This window comes from Mesoplodon mirus, assembly GCF_964341445.2.
Source record: "Mesoplodon mirus genome assembly, chromosome: 2".
NCBI lineage: Eukaryota > Metazoa > Chordata > Mammalia > Artiodactyla > Ziphiidae > Mesoplodon > Mesoplodon mirus.
The window spans coordinates 224659172-224677035 of record NC_138977.1 but is presented as its reverse complement, the minus strand read 5'-3'; the positions used below and the strand labels follow the sequence as shown (position 1 = coordinate 224677035).

Sequence of the window (17864 nt, the reverse complement as noted above, 5' to 3'; positions counted from 1 at the left end):
CACATTTTCTCTCGAGTCTATCATCAGCCCATCTGAGTGTCTTATGACTCATGTGAAGCATGAGGATGCATTTTTTTCATTTGTTTTCCTTTCTTTCTAAATGAGAATTACAGCTTATATGACTAGCAAAATAGAAAAAATAATCTGACAAGTCTATGGATAAAAAATTTGCTGGGTTTGATTGTATAAAGAAGCAACCCTTCCCACCTCTGTCACCACCATGCTGAAATACATGGTCATTGTATGTAATCAAATAAAATCACACTGAATTCCATCACCCAGCAATAATTTCTACATTTCTGGTGTGTACTTACTCACATTTTCTGTGTATATGTAGGCTTAAAGAAAAACAAGATCACTTTTTTTTTAAGTTCTCTATGCAATGAACATTGCTCACTAATGTAATTTAAACAGCTTCAAAGTTCTCGACTAAATGAGTGTTCTTGTACCTCCCCCAACGCTGGATATTACCATTTGCCAAAAAATATTCACAATTTGATTTAAAAAAACTTTATTTTTAAATTTCATAAAAGTTTAAATTTTGAAAATTTTCTTACATATTAACCATTTACTTTTTTTTTTTTTAACACGTATGACTTTTTTTGTTCAAGGTTATTCTTCTATTGGGGCAGTTTATTTTCAATGATTCTTAATTGTTCTTTATATATTAAGGGTTTATTAACCTCTGATCTGTCATGTGTGCTCTAAGTATTTTCCCTGAATTGTGGACTGCTTTTCAATTTTGCTTTCTGTTGTGCATTTAAAAAACAATTTTTATGTATTTGAATTTATCCATCTTTTATGTCGCAATTTTTGCTCTTTGTGTTATGCTGCAAAAGTCCTTTCCCATCCCAGCAGATAACCGTCTACCTGTATTTTCCTCTGGGACTTCCAGAGTTTCACTTCTCCGTGTCGATCTTTAATCCATCTGACATGCTCTCGCTACACCGACATAATTTACTGAACAATCATCTTTCCCTACCAATTCAACCTGTCATCTTCACTACTAAATTCTCAGTGTTCTTCCAGTTTCTAAGTGTTTTAATGATCTGTCGAGTCCTGTGCCATCACCACAGTTGTTAATTATTTTAGTTTTATAACCTTTTAGTGGAGCTGCGGCAAAGTGTAAAGGACAATCAGGTGTGAACAGATGAGGTCCAACATGTAAGCAAGTTACCTTATTGTAATACAAGCCTTCTTCTGGAGAAAATTCACGTTTAAATTCATCACCTGCACCACAGTGCGCCTGTGCACAAATTCGCATGAGTCGTCCCGTGTTACATAGTAAAAGGGCAGCATTTGTGGCATCGTCAATTGACTCAAAGTTGTGAATTCCCTTTTCAAAACAAGAAAAGCTTTTTTTCCACAACTGCTGCTCTGCAGTAGACACAGTTTTGCTCACTTCACAAAAAAAGAAAGAAAACAATTGTGTAAGCAGATATCAGCGTAAACCCACCAGTGTCTCTCGACGAGATGATGAGAGCGTGGCAGTGACAGAACGTCTAGTGGACCACCAGCCACCTGGACCCACTGCAGCGCACTATTCTCATCACACCTGTGTCCTCCCCCGCCCCCCGCCCCAAATTCATGTTGAGGCCCTAACCACAAATGTGACTAAGGTCTCATTTATGAGGTCATAAGGTGGGACCCTGATCCAAAATGACTGGTGTTCTCATAAGAGAGAGAGACGTCAGGAACATACACACAGAAAAGACCAGGTGAGGACACAGCAAGAAAGTGGCCACCTGCAAGCCAAGAAGAGAAGTCTCAGAGAAATCCAGCCTTGGACTTCCAGCTCCACATTATGAGAAATAAATTTCTGTTGTTGAAGCCACCTAGTCTATGGCAGCTGGGCAGACTGACACAACACTTGGAGTTCTCTCTATTAACCAGATGATATTAAAGCAGGCAAATAAAAACATCGAGCAAAGCACTATTTTATAAAGATTCAAAAGACATGGTCCCATGAATTTCAAGAGGCACAGTCTGTGTCTTCTCTAATTCTCCTAGGTTTCTGACAACCACTTTTCATACACCTTCACCAACTTCCTCCTCCAGAGGCACCTTAAAAGCACAGGTTCTTATATCTCTATTTAAAAAATGTATTATATACGTATAAATAACAACAACAAAAAAGCACAGGTTCTCCCACCGGCAATGACCTCTGTATCCCTGTGCCAAGTACAGCTCACAGATCAACAGGCACACAATAACTTAATTCAACCTACCTGCTGTCCTCAGTTTTATCTCGGCCCTTTTGGTTTCCCATGCTGTGTGTACAGCCTCTACAGTTTCACCCATTCTCATGGCTTCAACTATCACCCCTATGTGAATGGTTCCCAACCTATGCCTTGCTAACCCAAAGAGCTCTAAGCACACAGTTCTGACTACTACATCATACCATTCACGTACATGTCCACTGGCTTCTCCAACTCAACATGGGCGCAGATGAATCCATGCCCCTCTGCCTGAATCACTGAAGACCACTTGCTGCTCCTCTTAACACCCACCGGACACTATATCTTTGGCTCCTTCCTAATGCTGCCTACTCCAGTCGAGACATCCCACCTTTCCCACATCTGCCTGCTGCAATCATATCATGTTGCAATCTGCCCAAACTACACCTTCTTCCCACAAGCCTTCCAAGAATGCTACAACTTCAAGGAACGTCTCCTTTCCCCACTCCTCTACTGTACGGCATTTGTACTTATAGCATTTTTCAGAGATTTGTATTCATATCTGGCTTCCCAGCTCGGAGAACTATATCTTAGCTAATTACATATCCAGTATAGAGCCTAGCACATGGCTGATTGTCCAACTCACTTCTGAACTGATCAGATGGAGGACGGAGGACAGTGAGATGATGACTCCCAAGGGGAAATAATGCCTTTTCCTACTTTTATTCCTTGAGAATTTAATCATAAAAGATTCTTTAACAGTGCACCCCTTTATGACATAAAATCAAATGCCACAGTTCTTGGCTTGAACCATGTAAAATCAGCATGAGTTTCTAGGAGAACGGGCAATGAAGACAGGACCCCAGAGACGTACTCACCTACTCTCTCACTCTGTAATGCGGCAGCCTGATTCATGTAAAAGACACCGATTTCATTTCTAATGTTACCCATTCTCTTCAATACTTGTATATACTGTTCTGGATTTTGACTTTTTAAGTCACTAAACTGCAAGATTTCATTAGCAGCCTCATAACATTTACAACTAACTGAAAGTTGACTTTCTAAGTCCGTAGACAAATCAGTTGCCCATGCAAATCCTTAAAAGAAAAAAAAGGAAACATCACCATGAGTCACATGAACCCTTCTTCCTTAGTATCTAAGTAATCTAATACTTTTAAGACAAAATAACGTATAGTAAAGTTATGCTTATACCATAATAGCAATATAGTATAAACATAGATTCAATTAATACAACTAAAATTTTAAATTTCAAAAGAAAAGATCTCTGAATTTATTTTAAAAACTATATTTTCTTGGGACATTAATGTTGGATTAAAGGAAATATCTTCCTGCCTAAAAACAACTCCCAAGACCCAGATTTTACCAGGTCCACTGCTTATTGGTACAGACCTAAAGTTGTCCACTGATACAAGGTAAACCATTTTTTCCTTTTTAATTACTGGAAACAGTTCTTGAAATAAAGTTCGGATTGCTACAGAGGCTAGTTATGTACATTAGAGTTTGCCAATGTAAGTTTATGTCACTGAAGAAGCCGACAGATAAGCTCTCAAAGACTTAAACGTGCCATCTAGTGGAGACTGGAGTAAACTCAGGTGCAGGGCCCAAAAATTCAAGGGAGAAAAAGGGTAGTACTCCTGCTGCTAACTTTCAAGGAGCACATCACTCTTACAAAGAAGTACCTTATATGAAATTAACATGATGGGAATGGCAAAAACAAACTAAGGATTTTATCACCATGTCTATTAAAATAAAATGATTATTTGAGAAACTCAGAAGGGGAGAAAGAGGGCAAAAAAACCCCCACAATAATACATTTCCTCCCCCAGTATACTTCTCTAGATGTTAACAGTCCAAAGTTTTTTGGGATGTGGATATAAAGTGATATAAACGATTTAAGAGCATAATAAAACAACTCCATGATACATTACAAAAGCACCTTATGTCTCACTTACTGCCCTAATTGCAAGGTGCTTATATAACTGTACTGAGCTAAGAGGGAGGGATACTGCTCTGCAGACTAAATTCTCCGATCTTCCAGGTTTAAAACCTGAAAACTCCAAAAACAGACAGCTGTGAACTACATTTAAAAAATAATGATCACTGGGGCTTCCCCGGTGGCGCAGTGGTTGAGAGTCCGCCTGCCGATGCAGGGGACACGGGTTTGTGCCCCGGTCTGGGAAGATCCCACATGCCGTGGAGCGGCTGGGCCCGTGAGCCATGGCCGCTGAGCCTGCGCGTCCAGAGCCTGTGCTCCGCAACGGGAGAGGCCACAACAGTGAGAGGCCCGCATACCACAAAAAAAATAAAAATAAAAAAGTAAAAATAAAAATAAATTTAAAAAAATGATCACTGTATCTTAGCCCTCAGGAACCATTCAAAAGGTGAACCATTCAAAATGTAATTCATCCACTTTTACCAACTGTTACTCCTTTTCAAAAGAAAATCATGGCTTGGTTAGTTGACTAAAGGGTTTCCCAGAAAAACCTTACAAAAAGAAAAGTGTAAAACGTCAATACGACTGTCTCCAGAGACTATTTTTTAATTAGTTCTAGTTGTATAATTACTAATTATAAAATACTTCAAAACCACTTTATACACAAATACGCAGGATCACGTTCAATTTAACATTAAGAAATGATGAAACAAAACAGCAATATCGAAACACTAACATTTCTGGCATTTTTCTGAATCAAACGATGAGTCTCACTGGCATACCTTGACAATTGGACTCCCTGTGGAGGCTGTGTAATATCTCCTGGTCTTCTTTTGTTTGGTAATTAAACTCTTCAAGGTGTGCCGCTCTATTATTTGCATTCTGGGCCAGCATTAGTTGGATATCACCACAGAGTGTTAAATATTGAGAAAGAAATAGCAGCACTTCAGAAAGCATATTGGTGCAGAGGCAGCAATAAGTATCTATGTGGAAAGGGTAGGAAGGAGAAAAAACATAGCACATTAAAAATGAAGGAATACAGTAAAAATTAAGAAAATCTGTTACTAGCTGAAAGCTTTGTACCACTGTATCTAAGTTTATTTTATGTCAGATATCACATATGACTTCATGTATTTCAAAATGAAGCGATGTTAAACCAAAGTGGAAAATACTAGGAAACATAAAGATTAGAAAAAAAATTTTTAGTTAAATTTAAAACAGAAATAGGATTAAAATTTCACTGATTCAGATGCCTTCTCCATTCTCTCCTCCCAATGCCTACTAAATATTTTCATTTATAGTGACTTACCGTGGCTCTGCAAAGCTAACTTAATGTATCGTAGCGCTCTTCCATATTTCTGAAGACTCATGGCAGCATCAGACAAAACATAATAGGCCTTTGATGACTTGAGAATCAGCTGGAGTTTCATTTTATGTTGCCAAGAACCAGGGATCATTCCAGACTGACTGGAATAATTACCCTTCTGAAGGGAGCCCACTACGACATGAGGGAAAAAAGGCAGCACATTTTATTTGAATATAAGTCTCACTGTAAAAAAAATTTTGCTTCTTGATAAAAACACTCCAGGCCTAGGTACTATTAATAGCTACAACAAAACTGGTAAATACTGTATTTTACTACTTAAATGCAATGAAGTAGAATAGCAGTGTTTTGACATTCTCACTTGGGATTTCCGAAGGCCTGCTTCCCCGCAGCTGTCAACTCTGTCACTCTTTCAGGGTCACTAACATAACTAAGCTCATGACTGACATCTACGTCCTTTCTCTAGTCTATGCACCGACCTGCCAAAAAGTTCACCTTCCTAAAGCACAGCTTTAATCACAGTGGAACTCCTGTTCTAAAACATTAAAATGGCTTCTCACCACTTATTCAATCATGTCTCAGCATCTTGGCCCACTTCCTAAGCTCCATTTTTTTTTAATCTTACCTCCTTGTACTCCATGCCTACTCTCCACCAACCAAAATCAAGGTGCAGCTTGTTGCCTACATAGACCCTGTTTTTCCTGTATCCCATCTGGGTTTACTGCTTTCTCCACCAGGAATACTTTCTAAAGTCCAGCCCATTACTACCCTCTTCAGCCAACAAATGACCACTTCTGTGCCAAGCACCGTGCTAGGCACCAGAAACAGCCACATGAAGTTATATGGCCTCTGTCCTTGAAGACGCCACAGACCAGGGGTGGAGATGGGCCAATAACATAAACTACAACAAAATATATTAAGTGCAATGACAGAGAGAAGAGCAAAATGCTGTGGGAACCCACCCCCCATCATCTCCCAGCTTCAAGATGTCTCATTTTTTGATCAGCTCCAACACTTGAGTCTTTCAAAGCAATGAAAAGTACTTAGTCTCTTATGGTTTTATTTGTGCATGTATTTCTTTTTCCTCTGCTACTGTATGCATTTTCTGTGTGTGAGGCATTGTGAGAAAACCAAAGATGAAGAAGATGAAGTTTTGCTCACAAGTGTGTTCGTGTGTGTGTGTGTGTAAAAGCATTAGACACAGCTGATGATGACTGAGGCAGGCTTCAGTTAAGTGCTCACAGGACAGAGTGGTGAGGGAACCAAGTAATTCTGGGGATAGAGGTGAGGACGGAGACCTTAGGATTTTCAACAGCTGAGACGGGGAGGAAGGAGGAGACAGAAAAGGCACTTCAGAGGAGAGAACGCCAGGAAGGAAGCAGACAGACAGGGGTCTCAGGTGCTGGTGGGGTCCTCCTCACTGTGGGCAGACTCAGGCTGGCACATAGGAAGCACTACATAAATGCCGGGGAAATGAATCCTGCCACGCACGCTGCTCCCTGCCCCCTGCCCCCTTACGTTCATGAAGGGAAGAAAAGACCTTTTAGAAAGCACTCGATACTATTTTAAACATATAGGCTTTCAAAACACTTTTAAAATAACTGAAAGTGATTTAAAAAAACAAAGGGAGGGGGATAAGGATGGAAAAAGAAATACAACTTAGATTAAAATAAACGAGAAACTCAGGACTTTGACTTCAAAGTCCACATGTTCCTCATGAAGTGATGTTCTTGAGGAACAAATCAGACCCTTTATAAGTGACTCTTGCAGCTTATCCAAGTGCCGTGAGGAGACAACGGTGACCACTCCTAAGGCGCTCATTATATGCACTGTTCTAAGCACGTTACATACATTAACTCACTGAATCCGTGTAACAGCCCTTTAAAGTAGGGACTATTATTGTCTCTACTTTGAGAGAGAAAACAAGGCTCAAACAAGTCAAACAACCTGCCCTAGTGAAGCCGAGATCTGAAGCGGTGCAGTTTGGTTCACAAGTCCTTGTGCTTAAACCCTTGACTGGATCTACTGAAGCGGGGCTTTCTCAGGAGAACCCCACCGCGCTGAAGGCATTAGTTCCTCACAGCAGGTAGCAGGAGGAAGCAGGTTCCTTATGTTCTTCTTAGAACTATCTATAAAGGATCGAAATTATCCTGTTTTATTTTATATTCCAAATGAAAGGATATCTTCCCCTACTTTCCATTCACATGATATCCTTTTTCTGAATTCCTTTCAATGAATGCCTTAATTGACCTAAGTCTGCTGTTGAAAAGGCCTACTATATTATTCTGCTGAAAAGGCCTTATTTGCACTTCAATTCAACTTACTTTTGTCCAAAAACAAGGCCATCTGCTTCTCCAGACCCTCAGGACCCCCCCTTGTGGATTCATCTTCATATTTTAGTGGGATTGGGGTGTTGGGGTCAGCGGCAGGGAGGTCACCTTCTTTTTTGATGCTGTTGTCCACAGATTTTAAACCCTTTAAAAGAAGAGAAACATTTACTATACATGTCACTGAACACCAACTGGAAACTAAATATAAGGCAATATCCGGACTACTAGATACATTTAGGAGAATTTAAATTTTGAAAACAGACTTTAAAAAACTACTACATTTGACCTGAAAATTAGGAGACATTAATTTTCAACTTATGCTTAAAGGGGGGGAAAATCACAGTAGAATATCACTCAGAATAACATTTTGGCACCAATAAACAAACACTATTTGCATATCAAGTACAAGTTTTACTGAAACGGTGCAGTCTACACTGAAACTTACCTCCAGAACGTAGCTAAGCACAAGTCTACAGCGCTCTTCTGTGTCATGGCAAACTGGAAACGCACAACTGGGCTTCAGAGACAAACATTTAAAATTATTAATATGCACCGATATGACAAATTCCATCTCCTGGGAATTACTAAAACTCTACAAGTCAATAATTTTGAAATTTTCTATATATTTAGCTTAGTGAGGTATCTGACATTTTAAGGCTAATGCACTGTTTAACTGCAGAGTAAACTGATATAAGCATCAACAAAAATCTTGCTTAAAAAGATCTTCCAGCATACATGTTGCTTTAAGAACTTAAAATTCAAAAAAATAATTCTATTACAACAAAAAAAAGCAAGAATGAGAGTAGTAATGTTTTAAATAAACATACAGCTAATCCGATGGGGGAGCCTGACTCCTAATCAGCACTAGTTCTTGGTAACACACAGTTAACAATATCAGCAATTTAGCAATAAGTTAACAAGTATTGCCAATGGTCTCACTGTATAATTCATATACTTAATTAGGAGGAGAACCAGTTAATAGCCTCCATCTACTAAGTGATATCATGTGTAAGAGCTTCTGCGAGGCATTCCATTTGGTGAATTTTATGAGGCTGGAATTACCATTCTCGTTATACAGAGAAGTAAACACAGATGTTAAGTAATGTGTTCAAGCACTCAGTGAGAGAGGGCTGAGGCCGGGGCTCTGGAGCCATGCTGTCTGTACTTCAAAAAGTACTGAGATAAGGCAAAGCTACCACGAAAGACATGTTTATATGAATACTATGACTGTATTTCTGAGTGCTTTCAATATTGATAGAAAGTGCTGTCTCTGTAAAAAAAAAAAAAAAAATCTGTAAGCATACCATTCTCCAAATGTAATCGCATTCTGTTACAATGCAGTTTCCCAAATACAGGTACCTTTTACAATCAATGTTTTTGTTTATAATCAGAAACATTTTTTTTTACTGTACTGCGGGGTTCAAGCTGCAAGTGCGCTAAAATTCAGAAAGACGGTTTGTGAGAGACAGGAAAAAAAGGCAGTGGGGCTAAGGTAAATGAAAGGAGAAATGAAGGAAGAGACAGTCAGAAGGACAAGCAATGTTGTGGGGTGACAGAGGTGTCCTCTAAAAACCTATTGGGATATAAAATTTCCATCTGAAAGTTAAACTCAGAGCTTAAATTAAGAGATTATCTATAAATATGACAGGCAAGTAATTATAATTTAGAAAAATGAAACATAATTACACTGTCTGGAAAAAGATGGATGGTGTGACAGTCAACACAATCGACACCAACAGAAACCAAAAGGGCAGGAAGCTCTTAGGGTCCATCAGGCTGTGACCAGAGAAGAGACATGTCCAATCCAGCTGACATGGCCACAGTCACTAAAAAGTACCGTCCTGTAGCACAGGGACAATGTGCCAGATCTCTCCACATATGGATCAATAATGAGCCACCCGTATGCCCTGATTCTACGTTCACCAAGCAACCTATACATTCAGTCTCCCAGCAACACAGCAACCGGGAAGAAGTACCGTGGTGAGCAGCCAGGGCCGCACACTGGTCACTGGAAAGGACAATCTCCCACCTAAAAATTAACATCTTGATGTGGTTTACACATCAGCCCACCATAGGTCTGCATGTGGATCAGTTACCCTAGGACAATTATAGAGCCAAGTTTCAGAATTCATAGAGCTAATGATTAGTAGACCCTAGACCATAAAAGATTTACTGAAGTAATGCCATCTTTTGAGATGCTAACTGTATTCAATTAACAATTGTTTGTTTTTCCACTGATGAAATTTTAATACAAATTTCAGTATGCTTACTCTGATTTGATGAATGGATTTGTATTTTTCTGGAACTGACAATTCCCCAACAGACTTAATTATAGCTACTGCTTTGTTATCATCTGATGGATCAGAACAGGTGCTGTAGGATCCGTTTTCATCACTGTCTGGCATCTCCTCCTCCTCTTCACTATAACTTTCATCAGAATTCTCATTTAATGGAGATTCTGAACTTTCTTCTTTTTTAGGCTCATCCAATTGGAAGAGTTCTGAAAGCATGTAATTGGCTGAAGCAATAATCTTATAAAAAGAAAAAACATATAAGTAACTCATCAAAATTGAGCACTCTGAAGTGGAATGAATTTTACTACTGTACTAGCAAATTTTAGGAGACCTGCAGACAGGCTGTTTCCACCACAGACTGTTAATACACACTGAAATGTTCCTGGTTCAAAGTACCAATACTCTGAATGTACTCTGTAAAATCCTCATGGGTTGATATGTTTATTTCCTAAAATTATTCCATTCCCAGCCCTCTCTCTTAAGAAAAAGTGGCAAATGTATTTCACTGGAGACAAGTTTTCATGTATAAAGTGTCATAACTAAAATGTTAGCAACACATCACTCCGTATCAACCAAGAAACCAGAATTTCTCTTTACAAGCTACGAACTAATTAGTTTATCTTTAATAGGCAACTAATATTTACTATACGACCTATGGTTCCAGGGGGAAAACCTCCACTAGCTTAATGAGGGAAAAGTCCAGAAAATCTGGTTTCTCTTAAAATTAGCATTTATATATTAGCATTTATTCTACTCTACTGTTTAAGTAATTATTAGTCTCAGACATGCAATAGTCTTAACACTATTTTTAACTTATTAACCACTATCACCTTAATCAGCAATTAGATAGTTAAGCCAGAAACTGCTTTGTCATTTTTCTTCAAAAACAGTTTATCTTGGTTTGGTCTCTAGGATAATCTTTATTTCCGAACTGCATGTGGCCACAATTAAAAGGAACTTGGATCTTTAAAAAAAAAAATCACAGATACTACGTTTCTCTTCTGATTTAAACAGGACACAACAACTATCCTTACACTGAAACATACAGTTGTCAAATTCAGACACCTGAGGGTAGTAAGGGTGGTGTAAAACCATGGGCTCAGAACTGAGGTTGTTTTAAGAGATGCTTTTATATACTGAGGTACAGGATGTGGACCTTATTCATACTGACATTCATGTAAATGGATCTTTCAAGAGACTATAGTTTTCCACCTTCTAACAGTGATAATACAAAGGAAAAACAGCACTACTTTATTAAAATTCTGTGAATTGTAAATTTATAGAACAGTGCTATCCAAGAGAAATGTGAGCCAGACACAAAATTTAAAATTTTCTAGTGGCTACATTAAAAAAAGTAAAATCTGGTTGAAATCAATTTTTTTTTTTTTTTTTTGCGGTACGCGGGCCTCTCACTGTTGTGGCCTCTCCGATTGCGGAGCACAAGCTCCGAACGCGCAGGCTCAGCGGCCATGGCTCACGGGCCCAGCCGCTCCGCGGCATGTGGGATCTTCACAGACTGGGGCACGAACCAGTGTCCCCTGCATCGGCAGGCGGACTCTCAACCACTGCAGCACCAGGGAAGCCCAAAATCAATTTTTAATACTACACTTGATTCAATAAACAAAATATTTCATCATGTAATGTGTACACACACGCGCACACACACTCTTCAAGATTCAGTGTGTATTTTACATTGAAAGCACATCTCGATCCAGATGAAGCACCTTTTAAGTGCTCAAGAGCCACAGGTGGTACCTGGCTACCAAACTGGATCCATTGGGCAGTTACAGACTATGAATCAGGCGGCTTTAATGTCTAGGCAACAATTCTCTATCGGAATGCCAGAATTCTTTTAGAGAGCATATGTTAATCTTACTTGAGGATGCCTGCTTTTGTCCAGCAATTTAACACAATTCAGAAGCAGGGTTCTAACAGTCCCATAGTGCTTCTTATTTTGATTCTTCTTCATCATCATGTTGCAAGCAACCCTAAAAGAAGTTCATAGCAACTTTACTCCCCATTCATCATGCTCTACAAGACTCAAGTCTAGGCACGCTCTTCTTTCCTTCCAGTGGAATAAGGGCCATAAGAAACAACTAAATATTGTGTTTTATATACCTGCCCTCCCCCTTCCCCATTTATTTTGGAACAGTATATAGGTGTATATATACATACATACATACACTTTTTTTAAACTATGAAAATCTAAAAGGTATTTAAAACCTTGGCGTAGATAATGTGGCTATACACTTAAAAATTGTAAGTAAGGCTAATGCTTCATCTTAACTTCTTAAAGCACTCACTTATATAAGAGAATAGCCACTGGCATTGTGAATGGATTTTGGTATTTGTCTTCAGTTTCTTCACAAAGAGTAGTGAGATCATAGAGCTTCACTATATCACTGCCACTTGCTGGGAAAAAACAAAAAAACCAAAGAAACCAAATAAACCTCACTTTACAGTTGCTACTCAAATCAATTACTATTCATTCAAGAATTAGCTTACCTTTAAATAGCCAATAGGTATGTCCTTCTTTGGTACAATTAGATTTCAAAAATGATAAAATATTCTGTGCAATATCTTTTATGACTTTAGTAGAAAAATTCGAGTTTTCCAAATTGGGAATCTCTTCTGTCTTTATCATTTCATACTTCTGTAAAACAGATAGAAGATAGTTTAAGAGAAAACCTACACAGCAACACTTCTTTTATGAAAAAGCAACCAAACATACAAATCCCGCAACTAGAGACCTACGCAGCATGAGAGTTTAAGGCCCTGGCTTTTGGTCTTTTTTCTGCCCTGATACTCCAGAGAAATCTGACCCATCCCAGCCAGCAGTGTGGTGGTTTACCACAGGAATAATTCTCAAGGGGGAGTCATCACCAGATTTTGAACCACACACTTAGGCAGGATCCCATTTCTGTCCTAACCATGGAACAAGTCACGCTGTACACTTTCTTCTATTCTACCCTAATGGTTTTCAACTGGGAAGGTGGTAAATGAAGGCAGACTTCGCCCAGTAAGCTTTCTCAAAATATGTATTTCTGGCTTTTTCTTTCCCCTGACACTATAGTCACCTGGGCAGTGTCTCCAGTATATCCTCTTTTCCCCTTGAGCTATGGACTCTATTCCTTTACAGAAATGGAGCATGGCACGTGGAGGCAACGGTAAGAGTAAAGGCTGCAAGGCTATTACTATCACGATTTTTAAAGCGCCTCCGTAGCTTTAGCTTGTCTTCTGCTTACACTTCCCTAAAGGCCTCTTACCGTATTTTCTGAAGTACTCTAAGACTAGAAACTACAAATCAGTTGGAAAATAGACCAGATCAAAACAGAAGTGATCTCACCCTTCTCTGATCGTCCAGACTCCTGTGTGCACTACACTTTGAATCCTTCACCCACTGTCTCCAATTTTTCTTTTTGCGCATTCTTATTTCCCATTAGGTTAAACTGTTCTGAGTAGTGACCAAACCTTATTGTTTTTCCTCCAACATTTCTGATGGGGACAAAGTCCCTCATAAATAGAATATGCTCAATAACAATTTGCTATATAAACTATTTACTTTTATGCAATGCTGGGGCCTTTCCTTAAAACTTTGCATAAACTGAGTAGGTATTTGTATACTGAATAAACACCTCCACTGTTTAGACACTTCCAGGTAATTACTATGGGTGCCTGGCATTAAAATTACAGTTCTCTGGCTACAAATATAGATTTTAGTACTGTATTATGACCTGCCCACAAATTACCTGTAAAATTAGACTCCTATAACATCTAGAATTCTGAAATCACCAACTCAAAAGTGAAAACACTCAAATTTGAGTTTATCCATAGCTATCTTCCTTGCCAAAATACACCTTAGTATCTAAGAGTCTTAAAAACTTTAGTGAGCTACTTTCTGCTCCAATCTGTATTTGAGAGATTATTTTAAAAGTCACACTGTGTCTATCTTACCTGTACAATTCCATTTACATGAAAACACATGACAAGCTCTGGTACATTGCATATCAAGTTGTCCAACCAATAGTCGATTCCAGTTAGCACATTAATTGGTTTGTTGTTATCCCTAAAAATACACATTTCTAGTGTTATTTGATTTAATTAAGCTGTTCCATAATCAATCATCTGAGACTTATTTCCCCCGTTAAAATATTTTAATCTATTCTCCCTAGTTGGAGAATGCCATTTATGCTTTCTCTTCTGATGAGACACGCACATGTAGCTTATGTGGTGTGTGGTACCTAACATCCTTCCACAAGCTTTTCTTGGACTTCCAATGGGTGTCCATAAGAGTTTTCAGTAAGAATAGGAGGAACTATGACAGCGGATGACCGGGAGCCTACTGCACGCTCTTCACACAACCTGAAGTGAAAGACTGACCAGCATGCATCACAGTGCCCAAATCAGAATTCACATGGACTAGTATGAACACAGACACCTGGAACATTAAAAAAATGCTCACAATTGGTTAACAGAAAGCTGGTAGACCATCTCCTTGACTAGTTAAATAAACTACATTATATTCTCCCAAGTTGTAGATTCAGACTTAAGACTAGGTCAGCACAGCAGATCTCTGACTCCACTCACTCACTGAGGACTAGAATGAAAAGCCAGCCAGAGGGCTTTCAGCATTTGCTGAAACACTCCTTCCTTACTGCAGCCATTTCAACTGGTGGGGCAAGAAGGGAAGTGAAAAAACCTAGAAAAGGAAACGATGCTGGAATGGAGAGGTGAAAGCACATGGAAGGCTGATTCTAAAGGAACACAAGCCTGGTTACCTGAGGCGTAGACTGACTGCTGGATATCTGCCTCCTCCAAATATAGGCATGTTGGAGCCAACTAGCATATGTATGTCTTCAAACGTCCATAAAATATTCCGAGCAAAATCATTTTTAAGACCCTGTGATTTAAAATCAAATAGAAAGATTATATAATAAACAGGAGATCAGTAATCTCCCCCCATGATCCACAGAAAGACTAGAAAAAGGAAAAGACAAGGGAGACAAGGTAAATTAAAGCCACAGAGCTATAAGATCACAGAGATGCTTAGAAAGAGATTCAGGATCAAGTGGATTTCTTCCCCTATGAATCCAATTTAGACTAGTTTTTAAATGACGAAGTAGACTGGGGATTAGGTGTCTCACCTTGGACACCACGAAAAGCATACCTGACTGTTCTCCCCGTCATTGAATAAAGTAGTCAGGTTTTGTTCTTTAGGTGCTGAGGCCACATGCCCCACTATGTATGAGGGTTCAAGAGGCTCACCTCCCTGTGAAAAGTGCAAGGATAAGGAGTGATTCTGCTGCCGTAATTACTTTAAAATGGCCTACTGTTAAAGAGTATCACCTAAACAGTCAAAGCATACACATCAAATCTACTCTCGTAAATCAGGGCTAATACAAATCATTAACTCTCGTTTCTGGGTGACATACTTCAGCTCCTAATTATCAGTTACTATAATAAGCTAATCACATTTAGATCTTACTCAAATAACAATGAAAGATTATTTTAAGCTTTCCAAGCCTTTTTTCCTCTTTTTTTGGGTGAATCAGAATAGCACTGCTCTTTCAGCATACCCCATCCCTACTGGATTAAAAAATTCCTAAGAAACCTCAGCCGTATTTTTGAGACACTGGTCATCAGAACAGCCTCCAGTTTCACATTTCCTAGTGTGTGTTTCACAGACGTCTAGGTCCTGGGTGAAAAATTTCTGGAGTCAGGTTTGAAAAACACTGCTTACCAAGGATTTGCTTTTGGAGAGTAACAATTCTTATTACCATTAAAAAGCCCCTAAGAGGTCCTGCACTGGAAAAACCTACTTCGCCTCTGTATAATCCAATATTCTCACATTTATTTGACCTCATAACACTTTCTTATTCTTATTAGATCTGTGGAATATATTTTGAAAACACATAGGAAGAGGAATCTTTGACATGGGTAAACACAGTCCACCACTCAACTTTCCAACCATAAGGGCAGCTGCCATTAAAAAACATTACTTTAAACCTTTAAGAAACATTACTTTAAACCAAGATGAGCATGCATATGTGCATGCACATGTGAGCATGTGTGTGCACTGCTTATTCCTATGTGTGTGCTAACAGGCCTAGCACCCGCCTGCAAAGTACGTATAACTGCAAGATGGGGGGCGAATCTCCAGTGCTTCTGCTATGTCTTGTCTTCTTCTCAAAGGGTCCTTAAAGGATTTCAAACATTTATTATATTGTTTATTTACACAGACAAGTTATCAACCCCCCAAACTGTATTTGCCAGGTAGCTGCTTTAGTGGGAGTTTGGGTTCTAGTTTATGTTCTCAGTAAAGGTTTGGCTCCACGGCCATACCACAGAGACCTACTTAAACTCTATTACTGCTTAACACAGGCCTCAAACTAGTCATTTTAGTGTTGGGAGCAAGAATTCGTGAGGTGATAGCTTATGAACAAAAATACACCTCTAAATGTTGAAATTTAAAGATTTATATATGTTATAAAAAGTATTCTGTAAAAGATTATTTTTAGGCAGGGTAGCTCTACTTAGGAATATGCCATTGCTAAGACAACTCGACTGCTTACAGGGCCCTTCTAAACGTGTGGAATACATGGGCACACTGGAGTAATGCTGTGAGAACAGGCCTCTGAAGTCAGAAATATCAGGGTTTAAACCCTAGCTGGAATTTCATCAGCTCTGTGGCCACAGACAAACATCTACTTTTTATGAGCTTTATTTACTTATTTGTAAAATGGTACCATCAACACAGTACATATGCAGCTCCAAGGATGAAACAAATTTATACGCCACACGTGGAGTAAAGTACATGGCCTAAGAGGCATTAAGTAGATTCCAGTTCACTTCCTCCACATGCAGGTCTGCAGATTCTCAAAAGCCTCCAAGGTTTTTCACAGTAACCCTTAAAGGACAGATGGTAACACTCATAAAGGAGGAAATGGGTGGTAGAAGACTAGTATTTCTATTATGTGGTCTTTTTATAATGTGTGTGTTTTGAAGTCAAGGAATACTAAGTAATTTTTTAGAAACTCCTTTAGTGAAGTATAATCACATTTAGGAAAGTACATAAAACAAATAATACAGAATAGAGTATAATGACTAATTAGAAAGCAAATTAGCTATGTAACCACTACCCAAGTCATGACATGGGACCCTCCTAGCACCCAGCACCCATGTCCCTTCTCATTTATGTAACATACCCACCTCCTACAGTTATCACTATATGGACTTGCAGGGTAATTAATCCCTTCCTTTTCCTTAGTTTTCCCAACTTTGGAAAAAAATTTAAGGTCACTACATAGTTCAATGAGGCATCTCTATCTGAAAACCTACTAAAGCTAAAATCAAGTTAAAGCTATTTGTCCCCATAACCTTATAAGTTGTGAGGACAGATAGTATCTGGACAAATGCTGGATGTTCAACGTGTGAGAATACACAGCAAGAGGAAAAACACAATTTACCAAGTTAAAGATCTTATTTTTACCTTCCTCAAGCTTGTCAATATATTTTCCTAAAAATAAACATGCACAATTTACATCTATGGAGTTATTTTATTCTTTGATAGACACAATAAGGACAAAAACAAATGAACAATAAGAACCAAGAATATTAAGAGACAAAAGAGGTAACAGTCTACTCTCTCTTCCTTTCTAAAAGCTTTATAATATTAATGTAAGTTAAGTCTTAGCAACTTCATCTAGAAAATCTGCAGGGCTATTTCAGGCCTAACAATCTGACTAAAAGTTAAGGTAGAAGATCAGTATTTAAATCACAAACAGG

General features: G+C 38.7%; 1 protein-coding gene across 2 annotated transcripts in view; it reads right to left on the bottom strand.

Annotated features, from left to right (window-relative positions):
* Window positions 1-17864, bottom strand: part of EDRF1 (erythroid differentiation regulatory factor 1) — a 40108-nt gene that overhangs the window by 15691 nt on the left and 6553 nt on the right. For both annotated transcript variants that reach the window (XM_082630475.1, XM_082630476.1), the window contains exons 7-19: window positions 15247-15348; window positions 14858-14979; window positions 14034-14145; window positions 12585-12732; window positions 12383-12491; window positions 11956-12067; window positions 10056-10316; window positions 8231-8302; window positions 7780-7930; window positions 5441-5629; window positions 4914-5114; window positions 3056-3274; window positions 1178-1401 (exon numbers count right to left, since the gene is read on the bottom strand). In XM_082630475.1, the coding sequence (XP_082486601.1) occupies window positions 1178-1401; window positions 3056-3274; window positions 4914-5114; window positions 5441-5629; window positions 7780-7930; window positions 8231-8302; window positions 10056-10316; window positions 11956-12067; window positions 12383-12491; window positions 12585-12732; window positions 14034-14145; window positions 14858-14979; window positions 15247-15348 (2022 nt within the window). The remainder of the gene's footprint in view (window positions 1-1177; window positions 1402-3055; window positions 3275-4913; window positions 5115-5440; window positions 5630-7779; window positions 7931-8230; window positions 8303-10055; window positions 10317-11955; window positions 12068-12382; window positions 12492-12584; window positions 12733-14033; window positions 14146-14857; window positions 14980-15246; window positions 15349-17864) is intronic.